The following is a 26,275-nucleotide window of genomic DNA, read 5'->3' on the forward strand; positions in this document are numbered from 1 at the left end:
TGGGGTGATACCGGCCCCATTGAGCCCTATGGGGTGACGCCTTCCCCATAGAGCCCTATGGGGTGATACCGGCCCCATTGAGCCCTATGGATAACACCGGCCCCATTGATCACTATGGGGTGACACCAGCCCCACTGATCCCTATGGGGTGATACCGGCCCCATTGACCCCTATGGATAACACCGGCCCCATAGAGCCCTATGGGGTGATACCGGCCCCATTGAGCCCTATGGGGTGAGACCGGCCCCATTGAGCCCTATGGGGTGATACCAGCCCCATTGAGCCCTATGGGGTGATACCGGCCCCATTGAGCCCTATGGATAACACCGGCCCCATTGAGCCCTATGGGGTGATACCGGCCCCATTGATCCCTATGGGGTGACACCGGCCCCATTGAGCACTATGGGGTGACACCGGCCCCACTGATCCCTATGGGATAACCCCGGCCCCATTGAGCCCTATGGGGTGACTCCGTCCCCATTGAGCCCTATGGGGTGACACCGCCCCCATAGAGCCCTATGGGATAACACCGGCCCCATTGAGCCCTATGGATAACACCGGCCCCATTGATCACTATGGGGTGACACCGGCCCCACTGAGCCCTATGGATAACACCGGCCCCATTGAGCCCTATGGGGTGACACCGGCCCCATTGAGCCCTATGGGGTGACACCGGCCCCATAGAGACCTATGGGTTGATAACGGCCCCATTGAGCCCTATGGGGTGATACCGGCCCCATAGAGACCTATGGGGTGATACCGGCCCCATTGAGCCCTATGGGGTGACACCGGCCCCATTGAGCCCTATGGGGTGATACTGGCCCCATTGAGCCCTATGGGGTGACACCGGCCCCATTGAGCCCTATGGGGTGATACCGGCTCCATAGAGCCCTATGGATAACAACGGCCCCATTGATCACTATGGGGTGACACCAGCCCCATAGAGCCCTATGGGGTGATACCGGCCCCATTGAGCCCTATAGGGTGAGACCGGCCCCATTGAGACCTATGGGGTGACACTGGCCCCATAGAGCCCTATGGGGTGATACCAGCCCCATAGAGCCCTATGGGATGATACCAGCCCCATTGAGCCCTATGGGGTGATACCAGCCCCATAGAGCCCTATGGGGTGATACCAGCCCCATTGATCCCTATGGGGTGATACCGGCCCCATTGAGCCCTATGGGGTGATACCTGCCCCATTGAGCCCTATGGGGTGATACCGGCCCCATAGAGACCTATGGGGTGATACCGGCCCCATTGATCATTATGGGGTGACACCGGCCCCATTGAGCCCTATGGGGTGATACCGGCCCCATTGAGCCCTATGGGGTGATACCGGCCCCATAGAGACCTATGGGGTGATACCGGCCCCATAGAGCCCTATGGGGTGATACCGGCCCCATTGATCACTATGGGGTAATACCGGCCCCATAGAGACCTATGGGGTGACAACGGCCTCATTGAGCCCTATGGATAACACCGGCCCCATTGATCACTATGGGGTGACACCGGCCCCACTGAGCCCTATGGATAACACCGGCCCCATTGAGCCCTATGGGGTGACACCGGCCCCATTGAGCCCTATGGGGTGACACCGGCCCCATAGAGACCTATGGGGTGATACCGGCCCCATTGAGCCCTATGGGATAGCACCGGCCCCATTGATCCCTATGGGATAACCCCGGCCCCATTGATCCCTATGGGATAACCCCGGCCCCATTGATCCCTATGGGATAACCCCGGCCCCATTGATCCCTATGTGATAACCCCGGCCCCATTGATCCCTATGGGATAACACCGGCCCCATTGATCCCTATGGGATAACACCGGCCCCATTGATCCCTATGGGATAACACCGGCCCCATTGATCCCTATGGGATAACACCGGCCCCATTGATCCCTATGGGATAACACCGGCCCCATTGATCCCTATGGGATAACCCCGGCCCCATTGATCCCTATGGGATAACCCCGGCCCCATTGATCCCTATGGGATAACACCGGCCCCATTGATCCCTATGGGATAACCCCGGCCCCATTGATCCCTATGGGATAACACCGGCCCCATTGATCCCTATGGGATAACACCGGCCCCATTGATCCCTATGGGATAACACCGGCCCCATTGATCCCTATGGGATAACACCGGCCCCATTGATCCCTATGGGATAACACCGGCCCCATTGATCCCTATGGGATAACACCGGCCCCATTGATCCCTATGGGGTGACACCGGCCCCATTGATCCCTATGGGGTGACACCGGCCCCATTGATCCCTATGGGATAACCCCAGCCCCATTGATCCCTATGGGATAACCCCTGCCCCATTGATCCCTATGGGATAACCCCGGCCCCACTGATCCCTATGGGATAACCCCGGCCCCATTGATCCCTATGGGATAACACCGGCCCCATTGATCCCTATGGGATAACACCGGCCCCATTGATCCCTATGGGATAACACCGGCCCCATTGACCCCTATGGGATAACACCGGCCCCATTGACCCCTATGGGATGACACCGGCCCCATTGATCCCTATGGGATAACACCGGCCCCATTGATCCCTATGGGATGACACCGGCCCCATTGACCCCTATGGGATAACACCGGCCCCATTGATCCCTATGGGATAACCCCGGCCCCATTGATCCCTATGGGATAACACCGGCCCCATTGATCCCTATGGGATAACACCGGCCCCATTGATCCCTATGGGATAACACCGGCCCCATTGACCCCTATGGGATAACACCGGCCCCATTGACCCCTATGGGATGACACCGGCCCCATTGATCCCTATGGGATAACACCGGCCCCATTGATCCCTATGGGATGACACCGGCCCCATTGACCCCTATGGGATGACACCGGCCCCATTGATCCCTATGGGATAACACCGGCCCCATTGATCCCTATGGGATAACACCGGCCCCATTGATCCCTATGGGATAACCCCGGCCCCATTGATCCCTATGGGATAACACCGGCCCCATTGATCCCTATGGGATAACACCGGCCCCATTGACCCCTATGGGATAACACCGGCCCCATTGATCCCTATGGGATATCACCGGCCCCATTGATCCCTATGGGATAACACCGGCCCCATTGATCCCTATGGGGTGACACCGGCCCCATTGACCCCTTTGGGATAACACCGGCCCCATTGATCCCTATGGGATAACCCCGGCCCCATTGATCCCTATGGGATAACACCGGCCCCATTGATCCCTATGGGATAACACCGGCCCCATTGATCCCTATGGGATAACCCCGGCCCCATTGATCCCTATGGGATAACCCCGGCCCCATTGATCCCTATGGGATAACACCGGCCCCATTGATCCCTATGGGATAACACCGGCCCCATTGATCCCTATGGGATAACCCCGGCCCCATTGATCCCTATGGGATAACACCGGCCCCATTGATCCCTATGGGATAACCCCGGCCCCATTGATCCCTATGGGATAACACCGGCCCCATTGATCCCTATGGGATAACCCCGGCCCCATTGATCCCTATGGGATAACACCGGCCCCATTGATCCCTATGGGATAACCCCGGCCCCATTGATCCCTATGGGATAACACCGGCCCCATTGATCCCTATGGGATAACCCCGGCCCCATTGATCCCTATGGGATAACACCGGCCCCATTGATCCCTATGGGATAACCCCGGCCCCATTGATCCCTATGGGATAACCCCGGCCCCATTGATCCCTATGGGGTGACACCGGCCCCATTGATCCCTATGGGATGACACCGGCCCCATTGATCCCTATGGGATAACACCGGCCCCATTGATCCCTATGGGGTGATACCGGCCCCATTGATCCCTATGGGGTGACACCGGCCCCATTGATCCCTATGGGATAACACCGGCCCCATTGATCCCTATGGGATAACACCGGCCCCATTGATCCCTATGGGATAACACCGGCCCCATTGATCCCTATGGGATAACACCGGCCCCATTGATCCCTATGGGATAACCCCGGCCCCATTGATCCCTATGGGATAACCCCGGCCCCATTGATCCCTATGGGATAACACCGGCCCCATTGATCCCTATGGGATAACCCCGGCCCCATTGATCCCTATGGGATAACCCCGGCCCCATTGATCCCTATGGGATAACACCGGCCCCATTGATCCCTATGGGATAACCCCGGCCCCATTGATCCCTATGGGATAACACCGGCCCCATTGATCCCTATGGGATAACCCCGGCCCCATTGATCCCTATGGGATAACCCCGGCCCCATTGATCCCTATGGGATAACACCGGCCCCATTGATCCCTATGGGGCGCCGCCTCCTTCCTTCCCCTTCCCTCCCTCCTCCCTTGGCCCCATTCCATGGGGCACAGAGGCCCCATTGAGCTCCTCACTGAGGCCCCATTCATGGCCCCACAGCGCCAATCCTGGCCCCACTTCCCTTTGCTTTCCTATAGGGCGACCCCGGCACGCAGGGAACCCCGGGCCCCCCCGGTGAGGATGGAGATGGGGTGAGTGAGCTTCCTGCCCCATAGATCCCTATGGATCAACCCCCCTGCCCCATAGATCCGTATGGATCAACCCCCCTGCCCCATAGATCCCTATGGATCAACCCCCTGCCCCATAGATCCCTATGGAACATCATCCCCTGCCCCATAGATCCCTATGGATCAACCCCCTGCCCCATAGATCCCTATGGATCAACCCCCCTGCCCCATAGATCCCTATGGATCAACCCCCTGCCCCATAGATCCCTATGGATCATCATCCCCTGCCCCATAGATCCCTATGGATCAACCCCCTGCCCCATACATCCCTATGGAACATCATCCCCTGCCCCATAGATCCCTATGGATCAACCCCCTGCCCCATAGATCCCTATGGATCAACCCCCTGCCCCATAGATCCCTATGGATCAACCCCCCTGCCCCATAGATCCCTATGGATCAACCCCCCTGCCCCATAGATCCCTATGGATCCTTTCCTGCCCCATAGATCCCTATGGATCACCCCCCCTGCCCCATAGATCCCTATGGATCAACCCCCTGCCCCATTGATCCCTATGGATCAACCCCCCTGCCCCATAGATCCCTATAGGTCATCCCCCCTGCCCCATAGATCCCTATGGATCATCATCCCCTGCCCCATAGATCCCTATGGATCACCCCCCCTGCCCCATAGATCCCTATGGATCATCCCCTCTGCCCCATAGATCCCTATGGATGATCCCCCCCTGCCCCATAGATCCCTATGGATCATCCCCTGCCCCATAGATCCCTATGGAACATCATCCCCTGCCCCATAGATCCCTATGGATGAACCCCCTGCCCCATAGATCCCTATGGATCATCCCCTCTGCCCCATAGATCTCTATGGACCACCCCCCCTGCCCCATAGATCCCTAGGGATCATCATCCCCTGCCCCATAGATCCCTATGGATCATCCCCTCTGCCCCATAGATCCCTATGGATGATCCCCCCCTGCCCCATAGATCCCTATGGATCATCCCCTGCCCCATAGATCCCTATGGAACATCATCCCCTGCCCCATAGATCCCTATGGATGAACCCCCTGCCCCATAGATCCCTATGGATCATCCCCTCTGCCCCATAGATCTCTATGGACCACCCCCCCTGCCCCATAGATCCCTAGGGATCATCATCCCCTGCCCCATAGATCCCTATGGATCATCCCCTCTGCCCCATAGATCCCTATGGATGATCCCCCCCTGCCCCATAGATCCCTATGGATCATCCCCTGCCCCATAGATCCCTATGGAACATCATCCCCTGCCCCATAGATCCCTATGGATGAACCCCCTGCCCCATAGATCCCTATGGATCATCCCCTCTGCCCCATAGATCCCTATGGACCCCCCCCCCTGCCCCATAGATCCCTAGGGATCATCATCCCCTGCCCCATAGATCCCTATGGATCATCCCCCCTGCCCCATAGATCCCTATGGATCAACCCCCCTGCCCCATAGATCCCTATGGATCAACCCCCCTGCCCCATAGATCCCTATGGATCAACCCCCCTGCCCCATAGATCCCTATGGATCATCCCTGCATCCATCCATAGGGCGACGACGGCGCTGTGGGTCCACGAGGCCTCCCTGGAGAAGCGGTAATGGGGTTGGGGGTCCTATGGGGCGCAGCCCCCATTCTATGGGGCCAGCCCCCCCCCAACCCCTCCTCATTCAACCCCCCTCTGCCCCATAGGGACCCAGAGGGCTCCTTGGTCCCAAAGGCCCCCCCGGCATCCCCGGCCCCCCGGTAAGATCTATGGGGCAGCCCCATAGCGGTCTCCTTATCCCCCCCCCATTCCCCAATGCCCCACATCATCCATCTCTCCCCCATAGGGCGTCCGTGGCATGGATGGCCCCGTGGGGCCCAAAGGGAACGTGGTGAGTTGGGGGGCGCCCCACAGCTCCCCATTGAGCTCCTCTAAGCCTGCCCCATAAGTGTGGGGCAGCCCTAGACCCCCATCTCCATCAATAGGGACCTCAAGGGGAACCAGGCCCCCCTGGGCAACAGGGAACACCGGGGACCCAGGTGAGCCCCCAGCCCCATAGGGGCAATGGGGGGGGGGCCGCTATGGGTCGCGGTGGGGTTGGGGGGCGCAATGAGCCCCACATCATCGTCATCGCCCCACATCCTCCTGCTTAGGGGCTGCCGGGACCCCAAGGTGCCACTGGGCCTCCTGGAGACAAGGTGAGCAGTGGGGGGGCAATGGGATAATGGGGGATCTATGGGGCAAAGGGGGGGATCTATGGGGCAAAGGGGGGGATCTATGGGGCAAAGAGGAAGAGATCTATGGGGCAAAGAGGGGGGATCTATGGGGTAAAGAGGAAGATCTATGGGGCAAAGGGGGGGGATCTATGGGGTAAAGAGAGGGGGATCTGTGGGGTAATGAGGGGGGATCTATGGGGCAAAGAGGAAGATCTATGGGGCAAAGGGGGGGATCTATGGGGTAAAGAGAGGGGGATCTATGGGGCAAAGGGGGGGGGATCTGTGGGGCAAAGAGGGGGGGATCTATGGGGCAAAGAGAGGGGGATCTATGGGGCAAAGGGGGGGGGATCTGTGGGGCAAAGAGGGGGGGATCTATGGGGCAAAGAGGGGGGGATCTATGGGGCAAAGGGGGGGGATCTATGGGGCAAAGAGGGGGGGATCTATGGGGCAAAGAGGGGGGATCTATGGGGCAAAGAGGGGGGGATCTATGGGGCAAAGGGGGGGATCTATAGGGCAAAGAGAGGAAGATCTATGGGGCAAAGAGGGTGGTCTATAGGGCAAAGAGAGGGGGATCTATGGGGCAAAGGGGGGGGGATCTATGGGCCAAATAAGGGGGATCTATGGGGCAAAGAGGAAGATCTATGGGGCAAAGGGGGGGATCTATGGGGCAAAGATGGGGGATCTATGGGGCAAAGATGGGGGATCTATGGGGTAAAGAGAGGGGGATCTATGGGGCAAAGGGGGGGGATCTATGGGGCAAAGAGGATGGGATCTATGGGGCAAAGGGGGGGATCTATGGGGTAAAGAGAGGGGGATCTGTGGGGTAAAGAGAGGGGGATCTATGGGGTAAAGAAGGGGGATCTGTGGGGTAATGAGGGGGGATCTATGGGGTAAAGAAGGGGGATCTATGGGGCAAAGAGAGGGGATCTATGGGGCAAAGAGGGTGGTCTATAGGGCAAAGATGGGGGATCAATGGGGCAAAGAGGATGGGATCTATGGGGTAAAGAAGGGGGATCTGTGGGGTAAAGAGAGGGGGATCTATGGGGCAAAGGGGGGGGGATCTATGGGGCAAAGAGGGGGGATCTGTGGGGCAAAGGGGTGGGATCTATGGGGTAAAGAGTGGGGATCTATGGGGCAAAGAAGGGGGGATCTATGGGGCAAAGAGGGGGGATCTATGGGGCAAAGGGGGGGGATCAATGGGGCAAAGAGGGGGGATCTATGGGGCAAAGAGGATGGGATCTATGGGGCAAAGAGGGGGGATCTATGGGGTAAAGAAAGGGGGATCTATGGGGCAAAGAGGGGGATCTATGGGGCAAAGAGGATGGGATCTATGGGGCAAAGGGGGGGATCTATGGGGCAAAGATGGGGGATCTATGGGGCAAAGAGGGGGGGATCTATGGGGTAAAGAGAGGGGGATCTGTGGGGCAAAGAGGGGTATCTATGGGGCAAAGAGGAAGATCTATGGGGCAAAGAGGGGGGATCTATGGGGCAAAGGGGGGGATCTATGGGGCAAAGAGGAAGAGATCTATGGGGCAAAGATGGGGGAATCTATGGGGCAAAGATGGGGGAATCTATGGGGCAAAGGGGGGGATCTATGGGGTAAAGAAAGGGGGATCTGTGGGGTAAAGAGAGGGGGATCTATGGGGCAAAGAGGGGGGATCTATGGGGCAAAGAGGGGGGATCTATGGGGCAAAGGGGGGATCTATGGGGTAAGGAGGGGGGATCTATGGGGCAAAGAGGGGGGATCTATGGGGCAAAGAGAGGGGGATCTATGGGGCAAAGAGGGGGATCTATGGGGCAAAGATGGGGGGACCTATGGGGCAAAGAGGGGAATCTATGGGGCAAAGGGGGGGATCTATGGGGTAAAGAAAGGGGGATCTATGGGGCAAAGGGGGGGATCTATGGGGCAAAGAGGGGGGATCTATGGGGCAAAGAGGAAGATCTATGGGGCAAAGGGGGGGATCTATAGGGCAAAGAGGGGGGATCTATGGGGCAAAGAGGGGGGATCTATGGGGCAAAGGGGGGTATCTATAGGGCAAAGAGGGGGGATCTATGGGGCAAAGAGGGGGGATCTATGGGGCAAAGAGAGGGGGATCTATGGGGCAAAGAGGAAGATCTATGGGGCAAAGAGGATGGGATCTATGGGGCAAAGAGGGGGGATCTATAGGGCAAAGATGGGGGGATCTATGGGGCAAAGATGGGGAATCTATGGGGCAAAGAGGGGGATCTATAGGGCAAAGAGGGGGATCTATGGGGCAAAGTGGGGATCTATGGGGCAAAGAGGAAGAGATCTATGGGGCAAAGATGGGGGAATCTATAGGGCAAAGAGGGGGGATCTATGGGGCAAAGAGGGGGGATATATGGGGCAAAGGGGGGGATCTATGGGGCAAAGAGAGGGGGATCTATGGGGCAAAGGGGGGGGGATCTATGGGCCAAATAAGGGGGATCTATAGGGCAAAGAGAGGAAGATCTATGGGGCAAAGTGGGGGATCTATGGGGCAAAGAGGGTGGTCTATAGGGCAAAGAGAGGGGGATCTATGGGGCAAAGTGGGGATCTATGGGGCAGGAGATGCTGTTGTGCCCCCCAACCCCATTCCCTCCTCTCCCCATAGGGACCCCAAGGAAAACCGGGCTTGCCTGGGATGCCCGGGTCCGACGGTGCCCCCGTGAGTGCCCCCCCCAGCCCCATAGCACCCAATGGGGGTCCCAGCCCCATAGCACCCAATGGGGGTCCCAGCCCCATGGCGGATGTGGGTCCTGAGCCCCCCATTGCTCCCGGCAGGGCCACCCCGGCAAGGAGGGACCCCCAGGCTCCAAAGGGCACCAGGTAAAGATCCCCCCCCCCCAAGCTCCTGCCCCACATCTATGGGGCAGCCCCGTGTCTATGGGGCAATGCCAGCCCCACGCCTATGGGGCAGCCCTATATCTATGGGGCAATGGCAGCCCCACACCTATGGGGCAGCCCCATATCTATGGGGCGATGCCAGCCCCGTGTCTATGGGGCAGGATGATATCTATGGGGCAATGGCAGCCCCACGCCTATGGGGCAGCCCTATATCTATGGGGCAGTGCCAGCCCCGCGTCTATGGGGCAATGCCAGCCCCACGCCTATGGGGCAGCCCCATATCTATGGGGCAATGCCAGCCCCACGTCTATGGGGCAGCCCCATATCTATGGGGCAGTGCCAGCCCCGCATCTATGGGGCAATGCCAGCCCCTCGCCTATGGGGCAGCCCCATATCTATGGGGCGATGCCAGCCCCGTGTCTATGGGGCAGGACGATATCTATGGGGCAATGGCAGCCACACGTCTATGGGGCAGCCCCACACCTAAGGGGCAGCCCTGTATCTATGGGGCGATGCCAGCCCCGTGTCTATGGGGCAGGACGATATCTATGGGGCAATGGCAGCCACACGTCTATGGGGCAGCCCCACACCTAAGGGGCAGCCCTGTATCTATGGGGCGATGCCAGCCCCGTGTCTATGGGGCAGCCCCACACCTAAGGGGCAGCCCTGTATCTATGGGGCAATGCCAGCCACACGTCTATGGGGCAGCCCCACACCTATGGGGCAGCCCTATACCTATGGGGCAATGCCAGCCCCGTGTCTATGGGGCAGGACGATATCTATGGGGCAATGCCAGCCCCGTGTCTATGGGGCAGGACGATATCTATGGGGCAATGGCAGCCCCACGTCTATGGGGCAGCCCCATATCTATGGGGCAATGCCAGCCCCACATCTATGGGGCAGCCCCACACCTAAGGGGCAGCCCCACACCTACGGGGCAGCCTCACACCTCTGGCGCACCCCCAGCCCCACATCTATGGGGCAGCCCCACATCTATGGGGGGTTTCCAACCTCCTCCTTGCTCCATAGGGTCCTTCAGGTCCTCAAGGTCCCATTGGCTACCCGGGGTCACGTGGTGTCAAGGTAAGAGCTGGGCTTGTGGGGCAGTTATGGGTCGAAACCAGGTGGATTTGGGACTTGTGGGTCACGCCGGGGTCTCCATAGGGGGCAGACGGCATCCGAGGCCTCAAAGGACACAAGGGAGAGAAGGTGGGTCCCATCCCTGCCCCATAGCGCCCCATAGCGCCCCATAGATGGGGCGCATTGGTGGTCCCCATCACCCCATAGATGGTCCCTATCACCCCATAGGTGGTTCCCATCACCCCATAGATGGTCCCCATCGCCCCATAGCTGGTCCCCATCACCCCATAGATGGTCCCCATCACCCCATAGATGGCACCCATCACCCCATAAGTGTCCCCCATCACCCCATAGATGGTCCCCATCACCCCATAAGTGTCCCCCATCACCCCATAAGTGTCCCCCATCACCCCATAGATGGTCCCCATCACCCCATAGATGACCCCCATCACCCCATAGCTGGTCCCCATCACCCCATATGTGGTCCCCATCACCCCATAGATGGTCCCCATCACCCCATAGATGGTTCCCATCACCCCATAGATGGCACCCATCACCCCATAGGTGGTCCCCATCACCCCATAGGTGGCCCCCATCACCCCATAGATGGCACCCATCACCCCATAGATGGCCCCCATCACCCCATAGGTGGCCCCCATCACCCCATAGATGGTCGCCATCACCCCATAGATGGCACCCATCACCCCATAGATGACCCCCATCACCCCATAGATGGCACCCATCACCCCATAGATGGTCTCCATCACCCCATAGCTGACCCCCATCACCCCATAGATAGCACCCATCACCCCATAGCTGGTCCCTATCACCCCATAGCTGTACCCCATCACCCCATAGCTGACCCCCATCACCCCATAGATGGCACCCATCACCCCATAGGTGGTACCCATCACCCCATAGCTGGTCCCCATCACCCCATAGCTGGTCCCCATCACCCCATAGATGGCCCCCATCACCCCATAGCTGGTCCCCATCACCCCATAGATGACCCCCATCACCCCATAGCTGGTCCCCATCACCCCATAGATGGTCCCCATCACCCCATAAGTGTCCCCCATCACCCCATAAGTGGCACCCATCACCCCATAGCTGGTCCCCATCACCCCATAGATGGCCCCCATCACCCCATAGATGGTCCCCATCACCCCATAGATCGCACCCATCACCCCATAGATGACCCCCATCACCCCATAGATGGCACCCATCACCCCATAGGTGGCCCCCATCACCCCATAGATGGCTCCCATCACCCCATAGATGGCACCCATCACCCCATAGATGGTCCCCATCACCCCATAGATGACCCCCATCACCCCATGAGGGCACCCATCACCCCATAGCTGGTTCCCATCACCCCATAGATGGCACCCATCGCCCCATTGGTGGTACCCATCACCCCATAGATGGGACCCATCACCCCATAGCTGGTCCCCATCACCCCATAGATGGCACCCATCACCCCATAGCTGACCCCCATCACCCCATAGATGACCCCCATCACCGCATAGCTGGTCCCCATCACCCCATATGTGGTCCCCATCACCCCATAGATGACCCCCATCACCCCATAGATGACCCCCATCACCCCATAGATGGCACCCATCACCCCATATGTGGTCCCCATCACCCCATAGATGGTCCCTATCACCCCATAGGTGGTTCCCATCACCCCATAGCTGGTCCCCATCACCCCATAGCTGGCCCCCATCACCCCATAGCTGTACCCCATCACCCCATAGGTGGCCCCCATCACCCCATAGATGGCACCCATCACCCCATAGGTGGCCCCCATCACCCCATAGATGGCACCCATCACCCCATAGATGGCACCCATCACCCCATAGGTGGCCCCCATCACCCCATAGATGGTCCCCATCGCCCCATAGATGGCACCCATCACCCCATAGATGACCCCCATCACCCCATAGATGGTCCCCATCACCCCATAGATGACCCCCATCACCCCATAGATGGTCCCCATCACCCCATAGATGACCCCCATCACCCCATAGATGGTCCCCATCACCCCATAGATGACCCCCATCACCCCATAGATGGTCCCCATCACCCCATAGCTGGTCCCCATCACCCCATAGATGGCCCCCATCACCCCATAGGTGGCCCCCATCACCCCATAGATGACCCCCATCACCCCATAGATGGCACCCATCACCCTATAGATGACCCCCATCACCCCATAGATGGCACCCATCACCCCATAGATGGCACCCATCACCCCATAGATGACCCCCATCACCCCATAGATGACCCCCATCACCCCATAGATGACCCCCATCACCCCATAGGTGGCCCCCATCACCCCATAGATGGTCCCCATCACCCCATAGATGACCCCCATCACCCCATAGATGGCACCCATCACCCCATAGCTGGTCCCCATCACCCCATAGATGGTCCCTATCACCCCATAGGTGGTTCCCATCACCCCATAGCTGGTCCCCATCACCCCATAGAAGGCACCCGTCACCCCATAGATGGCACCCATCACCCCATAGATGACCCCCATCACCCCATAGATGGCACCCATCACCCCATAGCTGACCCCCATCACCCCATAGGTGGCCCCCATCACCCCATTGATGGCACCCATCACCCCATAGATGGCACCTATCACCCCATATGTGGTCCCCATCACCCCATAGATGACCCACATCACCCCATAGCTGACCCCCATCACCCCATAGCTGACCCCCATCACCCCCATCCTCATCCTCTCCCATAGGGCGAAGAAGGCTTCCCCGGCTTCAAAGGCGACATGGGGGTCAAAGGAGACCGCGTAAGTCTATGGGGCTGTGCCCCATAGGGCCTGCCCCACACCACCCCCCCCCACCCCCTAACCTTTAACCTCTGCCCCACACATAGGGGGAAGTCGGGGTTCCTGGATCTAGGGGGGAAGACGGCCCTGAAGGCCCCAAAGGCCGCACGGGCCCCATTGGCGACCCCGGCCCCATAGGGCTTAGTGGGGAGAAGGTGAGAGTTGGCACTTATGGGTCAGAACCCAGCCCCATAGATGCTCCCCCCCCCCCCCATAACAACTCCTTCTCCCCACATCCTATAGGGAAAACTGGGGGTTCCAGGCCTCCCCGGTTACCCAGGGCGACAAGGTGCAAAGGTGAGTGATGGAGCTGCCCCCCAACCTGCCCCATAGATCCTCATTGTGCCCCATATATCATCCCCCCCCCCAACCTCGGACCCACATCTCCCCCCGTGCATCCATAGGGATCGCAGGGTTTCCCAGGCTTCCCAGGGAGCAACGGCGAGAAGGGGGCGCGGGTGAGTGAGCCCCATAGCGGGCGTCCTGCCCCATAGCGCCCCATAAGTGGGGCGCGACCCCCAACTGCTTCTGTGTCTCCTATAGGGTCTAGCGGGGAAATCGGGGCCAAGGGGGGAACGGGGCCCCACGGTGAGTATATGGGGATGGGGGGGGGGGGGATGATGTGCTATGGGGTGGCCCCATAGATCTATGGGGCGGGGGATGGAGCCATGGACCTTCACCCATCCAAGGGGCCAAGGGGGCAGCGAGGACCACGAGGAGCCACAGGGAAGGCAGGGGCCAAGGTCAGTTGTGGGGCAGGATGTGGGGCTATGGGGTGGGATGTGGGGCTATGGGGTGGGATGTGGGGCTATGGGGTGGGATTGGGGCTATGGGGTGGGATGTGGGTTATGGGTCAGGCTATGGGGCTATGGGGTGGGATTGGGGCTATGGGGTGGGATGTGGGGCTATGGGGTGGGATGTGGGCTATGGGGTGGGATTGGGGCTATGGGGTGGGATATGGGGCTATGGGGTGGGATGTGGGGCTATGGGGTGGGATGTGGGGCTATGGGGTGGGATTGGGGCTATGGGGTGGGATGTGGGGCTATGGGGTGGGATGTGGGGTTATGGGGTGGGATGTGGGCTATGGGGTGGATTTGGGCTATGGGGTGGGATGTGGGGCTATGGGGTGGGATTGGGGCTATGGGGTGGGATGTGGGGCTGTGGGGTGGGATTGGGGCTATGGGGTGGGATTGGGGCTATGGGGTGGGATGTGGGGCTATGGGTGGGATTGGGGCTATGGGGTGGGATGTGGGGCTATGGGGTGGGATGTGGGGCTATGGGGTGGGCTATGGGCTATGGGGTGTGCTATGGGGCTATGGGTCAGGCTATGGGGCTATGGGGTGGGATGTGGGGCTATGGGGTGGGATGTGGGGCTATGGGGTGGGATTGGGGCTATGGGGTGGGATTGGGGCTATGGGGTGGGATGTGGGGCTATGGGGTGGGATTGGGGCTATGGGGTGGGATATGGGGCTATGGGGTGGGATGGGGGCTATGGGGTGGGATGTGGGGCTATGGGGTGGGATTGGGGCTATGGGGTGGGATATGGGGCTATGGGGTGGGATGTGGGGCTGTGGGGTGGGATTGGGGCTATGGGGTGGGATTGGGGCTATGGGGCGGGATGTGGGCTATGGGGTGGGCTATGGGCTATGGGTCAGGCTATGGGGCTATGGGGTGGGATGTGGGGCTGTGGGGTGGGATTGGGGCTATGGGGTGGGATTGGGGCTATGGGGTGGGATGTGGGGCTGTGGGGTGGGATGTGGGGCTATGGGGTGGGATTGGGGCTATGGGGTGGGATGTGGGCTATGGGGTGGGCTATGGGCTATGGGTCAGGCTATGGGGCTATGGAGTGGGCTATTGGGCCATGGGATGCGCTATGGGGCTATGCATCAGCCTATGGGGCTATGGGTCAGGCTATGGGGATATGGGGTGGGATATGGGGCTATGGGGTGTGATGTGGGGCTGTGGGGTGGGATGTGGGGCTATGGGGTGGGATGTGGGGCTATGGGGAGGGATGTGGGGCTATGGGGTGGGATTGGGGCTATGGGGTGGGCTATGGGGCTATGGGTCAGGCTATGGGGCTATGGGGTGGGATGTGGGGCTTTGGGGTGGGATGTGGGGTTATGGGGTGGGTTTGGGGCTATGGGGTGGGATTGGGGCTATGGGGTGGGATGTGGGGTTATGGGGTGGGTTTGGGGCTATGGGGTGTGATTGGGGCTATGGGGTGGGATGTGGGGCTATGGGGTGGGATTGGGGCTATGGGGTGGGATGTGGGGCTATGGGGTGGGATATGGGGCTATGGGGTGGGATGTGGGGCTATGGGGTGGGATGTGGGGCTATGGGGTGGGCTATGGGCTATGGGGTGTGCTATGGGGCTATGGGTCAGGCTATGGGGCTATGGGGTGGGATGTGGGGCTGTGGGGTGGGATTGGGGCTATGGGGTGGAATTGGAGCTATGGGGTGGTATATGGGGCTATGGGGTGGGATGTGGGGTTATGGGGTGGGATATGGGGCTATGGGGTGGGATTGGGGCTATGGGGTGGGATTGGAGCTATGGGGTGGGATGTGGGGCTATGGGGTGGGATGTGGACTATGGGTCAGGCTATGGGGCTATGGGGTGAGATGTGGGCTATGGGGTGGGATGTGGGCTGTGGGGTGGGATTGGGGCGATGGGGTGGGATTGGGGCTATGGGGTGGGATTGGGGCTATGGGGTGGGATATGGGGCTATGGGGTGGGATGTGGGGCTGTGGGGTGGGATTGGGGCTATGGGGTGGGATTGGAGCTATGGGGTGGGATGTGGGGCTATGGGGTGGGATGTGGGGTTATGGGGTGGGATGTGGACTATGGGTCAGGCTATGGGGCTATGGGTCAGGCTATGGGTCAGGCTATGGGGTGTGCTACGCTATGGGGCCTCCAACCCTCTCCTTTACCCCCCATTAGGGTACCTCCGGCAGCGATGGGCCCCACGGCCCCATAGGAGAGCGGGTAAGGGGGGGGGGTCCGAGCTCCATGTGGGCGCTATGGGGCAGGGGGACCCCCCCCTCCTCACCCCATTGCACCCCATTTAGGGCCTGCCAGGACCTCAAGGACCCAACGGCTTCCCTGGCCCCAAAGGGCCCCCTGTAAGTAATGGGGGCCCCAATGGTTCCCTATGGGGCGCCCCACACGTGGGGGTCCCCGATGCTCCGCTATGGGGTGCCCCACACATGGGGGTCCCCAGTGGTCCCCTATGGGGCGCCCCACATGTGGGGGTCCCCGATGGTCCGCTATGGGGTGCCCCACACATGGGGGTCCCCAGTGGTCCCCTATGGGGCGCCCCACATGTGGGGGTCCCTGATGCTCCACTATGGGGTGCCCCACATATGGGGGTCCCCAGTGGTCCCCTATGAGGCACCCCACATGTGGGGGTCCCCCATGCTCTGCTATGGGGCGCCCCACACATGGGAACTCAAATGCTCTGCTATGGGGTGCCCCACATGTGGGGGTCCCCAATGCTTTGCTATGGGGCGCCCCACACATGGGGGTCCTCAAGGCTCTGCTATGGGGTGCCCCACACATGGGGGTCCCCAATGCTTTGTTATGGGGTGCCCCACACATGGGGGTCCCCAATGCTCTGCTATGGGGTGCCCCACACATGGGGGTCCCCAATGCTTTGCTATGGGGTGCCCCACACATGGGGGTCCCCAGTGCTGTGCCATGGGGCGCCCCACACATGGGGGTCCTCAAGGCTCTGCTATGGGGTGCCCCACACATGGGGGTCCCCGATGCTCTGCTATGGGGTGCCCCACATGTGTTGGTCCCCAGTGCTCTGCTATGGGGTGCCCCACACATGGGGGTCCCCAATGCTTTGCTATGGGGTGCCCCACACATGGGGGTCCCCAGTGCTGTGCCATGGGGCGCCCCACACATGGGGGTCCCCAATGCTTTGCTATGGGGTGCCCCACACATGGGGCCTCAAATGCTCTGCTATGGGGTGCCCCACACATGGGGGTCCCCAATGCTCTTCTATGGGGTGCCCCACACATGGGGGTCCCCAATGCTCTTCTATGGGGTGCCCCACACATGGGTGTCCCCAATGCTCTTCTATGGGGCGCCCCACACGTGGGGGTCCCCAATGCTCTTCTATGGGGTGCCCCACATGTGGAGGACCCCAATGCTCTTCTATGGGGTGCCCCACACATGGGTGTCCCCAATGCTCTGCTATGGGGTGCCCCACACATGGGGGTCCCCAATGCTGTGCTATGGGGTGCCCACACATGGGGGTCCCCGATGCTCTGCTATGGGGCGCCCCACACATGGGGGTCCCTGATGCTCCACTATGGGGTGCCCCACACATGGGGGTCCCCAGTGGTCCCCTATGGGGCGCCCCACATGTGGGGGTCCCCAATGCTCTGCTATGGGGCACCCCACACATGAGGATCCCCAGTGCTCTGCTATGGGGTGCCCAACACATGGGGGTCCCCAATGCTCTGCTATGGGGTGCCCCACATGTGGAGGACCCCAATGCTCTTCTATGGGGCGCCCCACACATGGGGGTCCCCACGGTGCCACCTCCTCCCCATAGGGCCCCCCCGGCAAGGACGGGCTCCCCGGGCACCCAGGACAGCGAGGGGAAGGGGTGAGCGGCTTAATGAGGGTTAATGAGGGGTTAATGAGGGGTTAATGAGGGGTTAATGAGGGGTTAATTAAGGGTTAATTAGGGGTTAATGAGGGGTTAATGAGGGGTTAATTAAGGGTTAATTAGGGGTTAATGAGGGGTTAATTAGGGGTTAATTAGGGGGCAATGAGGGTTAATTAAGGGTTAATTATGGGTTAATGAGGGGTTAATTAAGGGTTAATTAGGGGTTAATTGGGGGTTAATGAGGGTTAATTAGGGGTTAATTAGGGGGTAATGAGGGTTAATGAAGGGTTAATGAGGGGTTAATGAGGGTTAATGAGGGGTTAATTGGGGGTTAATGGGGGTTAATTAGGGGTCATGAGGGTTAATTAAGGGTTAATGAGGGGTTAATTAAGGGTTAACGGGGGGCAATGAGGGGTTAATCAGGGGTTAATTAAGGGTTAATGAGGCGTTAATTAAGGGTTAATGAGGGGTTAATTAAGGGTTAATGAGGGGTCAACTAAGGGTTAATGAGGGGTAATTAAGGGTTGATGGGTTAATGAGGGGTTAAGTAGGGGGTTAATGAGGGGTTAATGGGGTGTTAATTAGGGGTTAATGAAGGGTTAATGAGGGGGTAATGAGGATCAATTGAGGGTTAATGAGGGGGTAATGAGTGGTTAATTAAGGGTTAATTATGGGTTAATGAGGGGTTAATTAAGGGTTAATGAAGGGTTAATTAACGGTTAATCAGGGGTTAATTAGGGGTTCATTAAGGGTTAGTTAAGGGTTAATAAGGGGTTAATTACCCGTTAATGAGGGGGTAATTAAGGGTTGATGGGGTTAACGGGGGTTAAGTAGGGGGTAATGATGGGGTTAATGAGTTGTTAATTAGGGGTTAATGAAGGGTTAATGAGGGGGTAATGAATGGGTAATGAGGGGTTAATGAACCGGTAATGAGGGGGGAATGAATGGGTAATGAATGGGTAATGTGGGATTAATTAGGGTTAATGAGGGGTTAATGGGGGTAATGACGGGTTAATGAGGGGTTAATGGGGGTTAATGAGGGGGTAATGAGGGGTTAATGAAGGGTTAATGAGGGGTTAATGAGGGGGTAATAAATGGGTAATGAGGGGTTAATGAGTGGGGTAATGAGGGATTAATTAGGGGTTAATGGGGGTAATGACGGGGTAATTGAGGGTTAATGAGGGGGTAATGAGGGGTTAATAAAGGGTTAATGACGGGTTAATGAGGGGTTAATTAAGTGTTAATGAGGGGAAATGAAGAGTTAAGTAGCGGTTAATTAGGGTTAAGGAGGGGGTAATGAGGGGTTAATTAGGGGTTAATGAGGGTTTCATTACGGGTTAATTAGATGCTAATTAGGTGTTACTTACAGGCTAATTACGTTTTAATTACGGGTTAATTACTGGTTAATTGCCGGTTACTTATGGATAAACTCTCTGTTAATTACGGGTTCTTTATGGGTTAAATAAGGGTTAATTGAGGATTCATTAAGGGTTAATTACGGGATAATTGCAGGTTAATTGCGGGTTAATTATGGGTTCATTAAGGGTTAATTATGTTTTTATTACGTGTTAATTAGGGCTTAATTGCGGGTTAATTTATGGGTTAATCACGGGATTATTACAGGTTAATTGCGGGTTAATTACCGGGTAAATACGTGTTAATTATGGGTTAATTATGGGTGAATTATGGCTTAATTATGGGATAATTTCGGGCTAATTATGGGATAATTACAGGTTAATTGTGTGTGAATTACCGGTTAATTACGGGTTAATTACGAGTTACTTAAGGGTTAATTCCATGTTAATTAGGGGTTAATTAGGGGATAATTACAGGTTAATTATGGGATAATTAACGGTTACTTACGCATACATTAAGTGTTACTTATGGGTAATTAGGGGTTAATTATGGTTTCCTAGGGGTTGATTGCGGGTTAATTACGTGTTAATTACGGGTTAATTATATGTTAATCAAGGGGTAATGACGCGTTAATTACATATTAATTATATGTTAATGAATGGGTAATCCCATGTTAATTACCTGTTAATTACGGGTTCATCCCTCACTCCTGGTCCCTCCCCCCCCTCTTTCCATAGGGATTCCAAGGGAAAACCGGGCCCCCGGGACCCCCGGGCGTCGTCGGCCCCCCGTGAGCGCCCCCCATAGAGCCCCATTGAACCCCATTGAGCCCCATTGAGCCCCATAGAGCCCCATTGAACCCCATTGAACCCCATTGAACCCCATTGAACCCCATTGAACCCCATTGATCCCCATTGAACCCCATTGAACCCCATAGAGCCCCATAGAGCCCCATTGAACCCCATTGAACCCCATTGAACCCCATTGAACCCCATTGATCCCCATTGAACCCCATTGAACCCCATAGAGCCCCATAGAGCCCCATTGAACCCCATTGAGCCCATTGAGCCCCATTGAGCCCCATAGAGCCCCATAGAGCCCCATTGAACCCCATAGAGCCCCATAGAACCCCATTGAGCCCCATTGAGCCCCATAGAGCCCCATAGAGCCCCATAGAGCCCCATTGAACCCCATTGAGCCCCATTGAGCCCCATTGAACCCCATTGACTCCCATTGAACCCCATTGATCCCCATTGAACCCCATTGACCCCCATAGAGCCCCATTGACCCCCATTGACTCCCATTGAACCCCATTGAGCCCCATTGAGCCCCATTGACCCCATAGAGCCCCATTGAACCCCATTGAGCCCCATTGAGCCCCATTGACCCCCATAGAGCCCCATTGACCCCCATTGACTCCCATTGAACCTTATTGATCCCCATTGAACCCCGTTGACCCCCATTGACTCCCATTGACCCCCATTGAGCCCCATTGAGCCCCATTGATCCCCATTGACTCCCATTGATCCCCATTGACACCCATTGCCTCCCATTGACCCCCATTGCCCCCCATTGCCTCCCATTGACCCCCATTAAGCCCCATTGACCCCCATTGACCCCCATTGAGCCCTATTGACCCACGTTGACCCCCATTGATCCCCATTGAGCCCCATTGAGCCCCATTGACCCCTATTGAGCCCCATTGATCCCCATTGCCCCGGATTGCCCCCCATTGCCTCCCAGTGCCCCCATTGACCCCATTCACCCCCATTCACCCCCATTGACCCCATTGCCTCCCATTGACCCCCATTGCCCCCCATAGAGCCCCATAGACCCCATTGCACCCCATTGATCCCCATTGACACCCATTGACTCCCATTGACCCCCATTGATCCCCGTTGACACCCATTGCCTCCCATTGATCCCCATTGCCTCCCATTGCCCCCCATTGCCCCCCATTGACCCCCATTGACCCCATTCACCCCCATTGAGCCCCATTGCCCCCATTGACTCCCATTGATCCCCATTGACACCCATTGACTCCCATTGACCCCATTGTCCCCCATTGCCCCCCATTGCCCCCCATTGCCCCCCATTGATCCCCATTGCCCCCCATTGACTCCCATTGACCCCCATTGCCTCCCATTGACCCCCATTGACCCCCATTGCCCCCCATTGACCCCCATTGCCTCCCATTGCCCCCATTGCCCCCCATTGACCCCCATTGCCTCCCATTGACCCCCATTGCCTCCCATTGCCCCATTGCCCCCATTGACCCCCATTGCCCCCCATTGATCCCCATTGACCCCATTGCCCCCCATTGACCCCCATTGACCCCCATTGACCCCCATTGACTCCCATTGACCCCCATTGCCTCCCATTGCCCCCATTGCCCCCCATTGACCCCCATTGACTCCCATTGCCCCCCATTGACTCCCATTGACTCCCATTGACCCCCATTGACCCCCATTGACCCCCATTGACTCCCATTGACCCCCATTGCCCCCATTGCCCCCCATTGACCCCCATTGACTCCCATTGCCCCCCATTGACTCCCATTGACTCCCATTGACCCCCATTGATCCCCATTGACCCCCATTGACTCCCATTGACTCCCATTGACCCCCATTGACCCCATTGACTCCCATTGCCCCCCATTGCCCCCCATTGCCCCCCAGGGCTCCGCCGGCGAATCCGGCCCTATGGGAGAGCGCGGTCATCCCGGTCCTCCCGGTCCCCCCGGCGAGCAGGGGCTTCCGGGGCCCTCCGGCAAGGACGGCCCCAAGGTGAGGCCTCCCCATTGGTTGAATCCTTTGGGATTGATTTAAGCCCCGCCCCCCCCCCCCTTCATCCAATCCCCTTCCTCTGCCCCATAGGGAGATCCCGGCCCCACCGGGCCCCCCGGCAAGGATGGACCCGCGGGATTGAGGGGGTTCCCTGGCGAGCGCGGCCTGCCCGGCACGGCGGTGAGTGGAGCCCTATGGAGCCCTATGGAGCCCTATGGAGCCCTATGGAGCCCTATGGGAGGCCCCATAGATCCCTATGGAGGAACCATGGATCCCTATGGAGCCCTATGGAGCCCTATGGAGCCCTATGGAGCCCTATGGATCCCTATGGAGCCCTATGGGAGGCCCCATAGAGCCCTATGGAGCCCTATGGAGCCCTATGGAGCCCTATGGATCCCTATGGAGCCCTATGGAGCCCTATGGGAGGCCCATAGAGCCCTATGGAGCCCTATGGAGCCCTATGGAGCCCTATGGGAGGCCCCATAGAGCCCTATGGAGCCCTATGGATCCCTATGGAGCCCTATGGAGCCCTATGGAGCCCTATGGGAGGCCCCATAGAGCCCTATGGAGCCCTATGGAGCCCTATGGGAGGCCCCATAGAGCCCTATGGAGCCCTATGGAGCCCTATGGGAGGCCCCATGGATCCCTATGGAGCCCTATGGGAAGCCCCATAGATCTCTATAGATCACTATGGTTCCCTTTGGATCCCTATGGAGCCCTATGGAGCCCTATGGGAGGCCCCATAGAGCCCTATGGAGCCCTATGGATTCCCCATGGATCCCTATGGGAGGCCTCATAGATCCCTATGGATCCCTATGGATCCCTATGGGAGGCCACATGGGAGCCCTATGGATCCCTATGGAATTCCCAATGGATCCCCATGGAATTCCCAATGGATCCCTATGGAAATCCCCATGGATCCCTATGGAATTCCCAATGGATCCCCATGGAAATCCCCATGGATCCCTATGGAATTCCCAATGGATCCCCATGGAATTCCCAATGGATCCCTATGGAAATCCCCATGGATCCCTATGGAATTCCCAATGGATCCCCATGGAATTCCCAATGGATCCCCATGGAAATCCCCATGGATCCCTATGGAATTCCCAATGGATCCCCATGGAATTCCCAATGGATCCCCATGGAATTCCCAATGGATCCCTATGGAAATCCCCATGGATCCCTATGGAATTCCCAATGGATCCCCATGGAAATCCCCATGGATCCCTATGAAATTCCCAATGGATCCCCATGGAATTCCCAATGGATCCCTATGGAATTCCCCATGGATCCCCATGGAATTCCCCATGGATCCCTATGGAATTCCCAATGGATCCCCATGGATCCCCAATGGATCCCCATGGAATTCCCAATGGATCCCTATGGAATTCCCCATGGATCCCCATGGATTCCCCATGGATCCCTATGGAATTCCCCATGGATCCCTATGGAATTCCCAATGGATCCCTATGGAATTCCCTTATGGAATTCCCAATGGATCCCTATGGAATTCCCAATGGATCCCCATGGAATTCCCAATGGATCCCTATGGGATTCCCCATGGATCCCTATGGAATTCCCAATGGATCCCTATGGAATTCCCAATGGATCCCCATGGAATTCCCCAATGGATCCCTATGGAATTCCCCATGGATCCCCATGGAATTCCCAATGGATCCCTATGGAATTCCCCATGGATCCCCATGATTCCAATGGATTCCCAATGGATCCTTATGGAATTCCCAATGGATCCCCATGGAATTCTCCATGGATCCCCATGGGAATTCCCATGGATCCCCATGGAATTCCCAATGGATCCCCATGGATTCCCAATGGATCCCCATGGATTCCCAATGGATCCCTATGGAATTCCCCATGGGTCCCCATGGGATTCCCAATGGATCCCCATGGAATTCCCCATGGATCCCCATGGATTCCCAATGGATCCCTATGGATTCCCAATGGATCCCTATGGAATTCCCCATGGATCCCCATGGAATTCCCAATGGATCCCTATGGAATTCCCAATGGATCCCCATGGAATTCCCAATGGATCCCTATGGAATTCCCCATGGATCCCTATGGATTCCCAATGGATCCCTATGGAATTCCCCATGGATCCCTATTGGAATTCCCAATGGATCCCTATGGAATTCCCCATGGATCCCCATGGATTCCCAATGGATCCCTATGGATTCCCAATGGATCCCTATGGAATTCCCCATGGATCCCCATGGAATTCCCCATGGATCCCTATGGAATTCCCAATGGATCCCCATGGAATTCCCCATGGATCCCTATGGAATTCCCCATGGATCCCTATGGAATTCCCAATGGATCCCCATGGATTCCCAATGGATCCCTATGGAATTCCCAATGGATCCCCGTGGATTCCCCATGGATCCCCATGGAATTCCCAATGGATCCCCATGGATTCCCAATGGATCCCTATGGAATTCCCAATGGATCCCTATGGAATTCCCAATGGATCCCCATGGATTCCCAATGGATCCCTATGGAATTCCCAATGGATCCCCGTGGATTCCCCATGGATCCCCATGGAATTCCCAATGGATCCCCATGGATTCCCAATGGATCCCTATGGAATTCCCAATGGATCCCTATGGAATCACCCCACTGAGCACCCTGCTTCCTCCTATAGGGCGGCCCAGGGCTGAAGGGGAACGAGGGACCCACCGGCCCCCCAGGACCTGCTGTGAGTATCCCCATAGGTCTCTATGGGTCACGGTGCCCCACGGCTCTCTATGGGTCACGGAGCCCCATGGCTCTCTATGGGTCACGGTGCCCCATGGCTCTCTATGGGTCACGGAGCCCCATGGCTCTCTATGGGTCACGGTGCCCCATGGCTCTCTATGGGTCACGGTGCCCCATGGCCTTCTATGGGTCACGGAGCCCCATGGCTCTCTATGGGTCACGGTGCCCCATGGCTCTCTATGGGTCACGGTGCCCCATGGCCTTCTATGGGTCACGGAGCCCCATGGCTCTCTATGGGTCACGGTGCCCCATGGCCTTCTATGGGTCACGGTGCCCCACGGCTCTCTATGGGTCACGGTGCCCCATGGCTCTCTATGGGTCACGGTGCCCCATGGCTCTCTATGGGTCACGGTGCCCCATGGCCTTCTATGGGTCACGGTGCCCCATGGCTCTCTATGGGTCACGGTGCCCCATGGCCTTCTATGGGTCACGGAGCCCCATGGCTCTCTATGGGTCACGGTGCCCCATGGCTCTCTATGGGTCACGGTGCCCCACGGCTCTCTATGGGTCACGGTGCCCCATGGCTCTCTATGGGTCACGGAGCCCCATGGCTCTCTATGGGTCACGGTGCCCCATGGCCTTCTATGGGTCACGGAGCCCCATGGCTCTCTATGGGTCACTGCCCCATATCCCTGCCCCCCAGGGCTCTCCAGGGGAGCGGGGGGCTCCAGGACAAGGGGGTCCCGTTGGCCCCCCAGGGAGACCCGGACCCCAGGGACCCCCAGGTCCAGCCGGAGAGAAGGGAATTGCGGTGGGTACCCCATTGATCATCATTGACCCCCATTGAACCCCATTGATCATCATTGAGCCCCATTGAACCCCATTGATCATCATTGAGCCCCATTGATCCCCATTGATCATCATTGATCCCCATTGATCCCCATTGAACCCCATTGATCCCCATTGATCATCATTGATCCCCATTGATCCCCATTGAACCCCATTGAACCCCATTGATCATCATTGAGCCCCATTGAACCCCATTGATCATCATTGAGCCCCATTGAACCCCATTGATCCCCATTGAACCCCATTGATCATCATTGACCCCCATTGAACCCCATTGATCATCATTGAGCCCCATTGATCACCATAGAGCCCCATTGATCCCCATTGAACCCTATTGATCCCCATTGATCCCCATTGATCATCATTGACCCCCATTGAACCCCATTGATCCCCATTGAACCCCATTGATCATCATTGATCCCCATTGA

The 26,275-nt window shown here is 57.7% G+C and overlaps 1 protein-coding gene across 1 annotated transcript in view; it reads left to right on the top strand.

Annotated features, from left to right (window-relative positions):
• Window positions 1-26,275, top strand: part of LOC133263741 (collagen alpha-2(XI) chain-like) — a 66,722-nt gene that overhangs the window by 17,027 nt on the left and 23,420 nt on the right. The window contains exons 15-38 of the mRNA XM_061443619.1: window positions 4,463-4,516; window positions 6,088-6,132; window positions 6,228-6,281; window positions 6,368-6,412; window positions 6,507-6,560; window positions 6,675-6,719; window positions 9,350-9,403; window positions 9,520-9,564; window positions 10,612-10,665; window positions 10,747-10,791; window positions 13,427-13,480; window positions 13,567-13,674; window positions 13,763-13,816; window positions 13,924-13,977; window positions 14,063-14,107; window positions 14,209-14,262; window positions 16,458-16,502; window positions 16,586-16,639; window positions 18,082-18,135; window positions 20,232-20,278; window positions 22,166-22,280; window positions 22,371-22,460; window positions 24,946-24,999; window positions 25,702-25,809. Of these exons, the coding sequence (XP_061299603.1) occupies window positions 4,463-4,516; window positions 6,088-6,132; window positions 6,228-6,281; window positions 6,368-6,412; window positions 6,507-6,560; window positions 6,675-6,719; window positions 9,350-9,403; window positions 9,520-9,564; window positions 10,612-10,665; window positions 10,747-10,791; window positions 13,427-13,480; window positions 13,567-13,674; window positions 13,763-13,816; window positions 13,924-13,977; window positions 14,063-14,107; window positions 14,209-14,262; window positions 16,458-16,502; window positions 16,586-16,639; window positions 18,082-18,135; window positions 20,232-20,278; window positions 22,166-22,280; window positions 22,371-22,460; window positions 24,946-24,999; window positions 25,702-25,809 (1,431 nt within the window). The remainder of the gene's footprint in view (window positions 1-4,462; window positions 4,517-6,087; window positions 6,133-6,227; window positions 6,282-6,367; window positions 6,413-6,506; window positions 6,561-6,674; window positions 6,720-9,349; window positions 9,404-9,519; window positions 9,565-10,611; window positions 10,666-10,746; window positions 10,792-13,426; window positions 13,481-13,566; window positions 13,675-13,762; window positions 13,817-13,923; window positions 13,978-14,062; window positions 14,108-14,208; window positions 14,263-16,457; window positions 16,503-16,585; window positions 16,640-18,081; window positions 18,136-20,231; window positions 20,279-22,165; window positions 22,281-22,370; window positions 22,461-24,945; window positions 25,000-25,701; window positions 25,810-26,275) is intronic.

Source organism: Pezoporus flaviventris, unplaced genomic scaffold (assembly GCF_033815535.1).
Source record: "Pezoporus flaviventris isolate CSIRO_AGI_PZ_B2104156 unplaced genomic scaffold, CSIRO_AGI_Pfla_v1 ptg000451l, whole genome shotgun sequence".
NCBI lineage: Eukaryota > Metazoa > Chordata > Aves > Psittaciformes > Psittacidae > Pezoporus > Pezoporus flaviventris.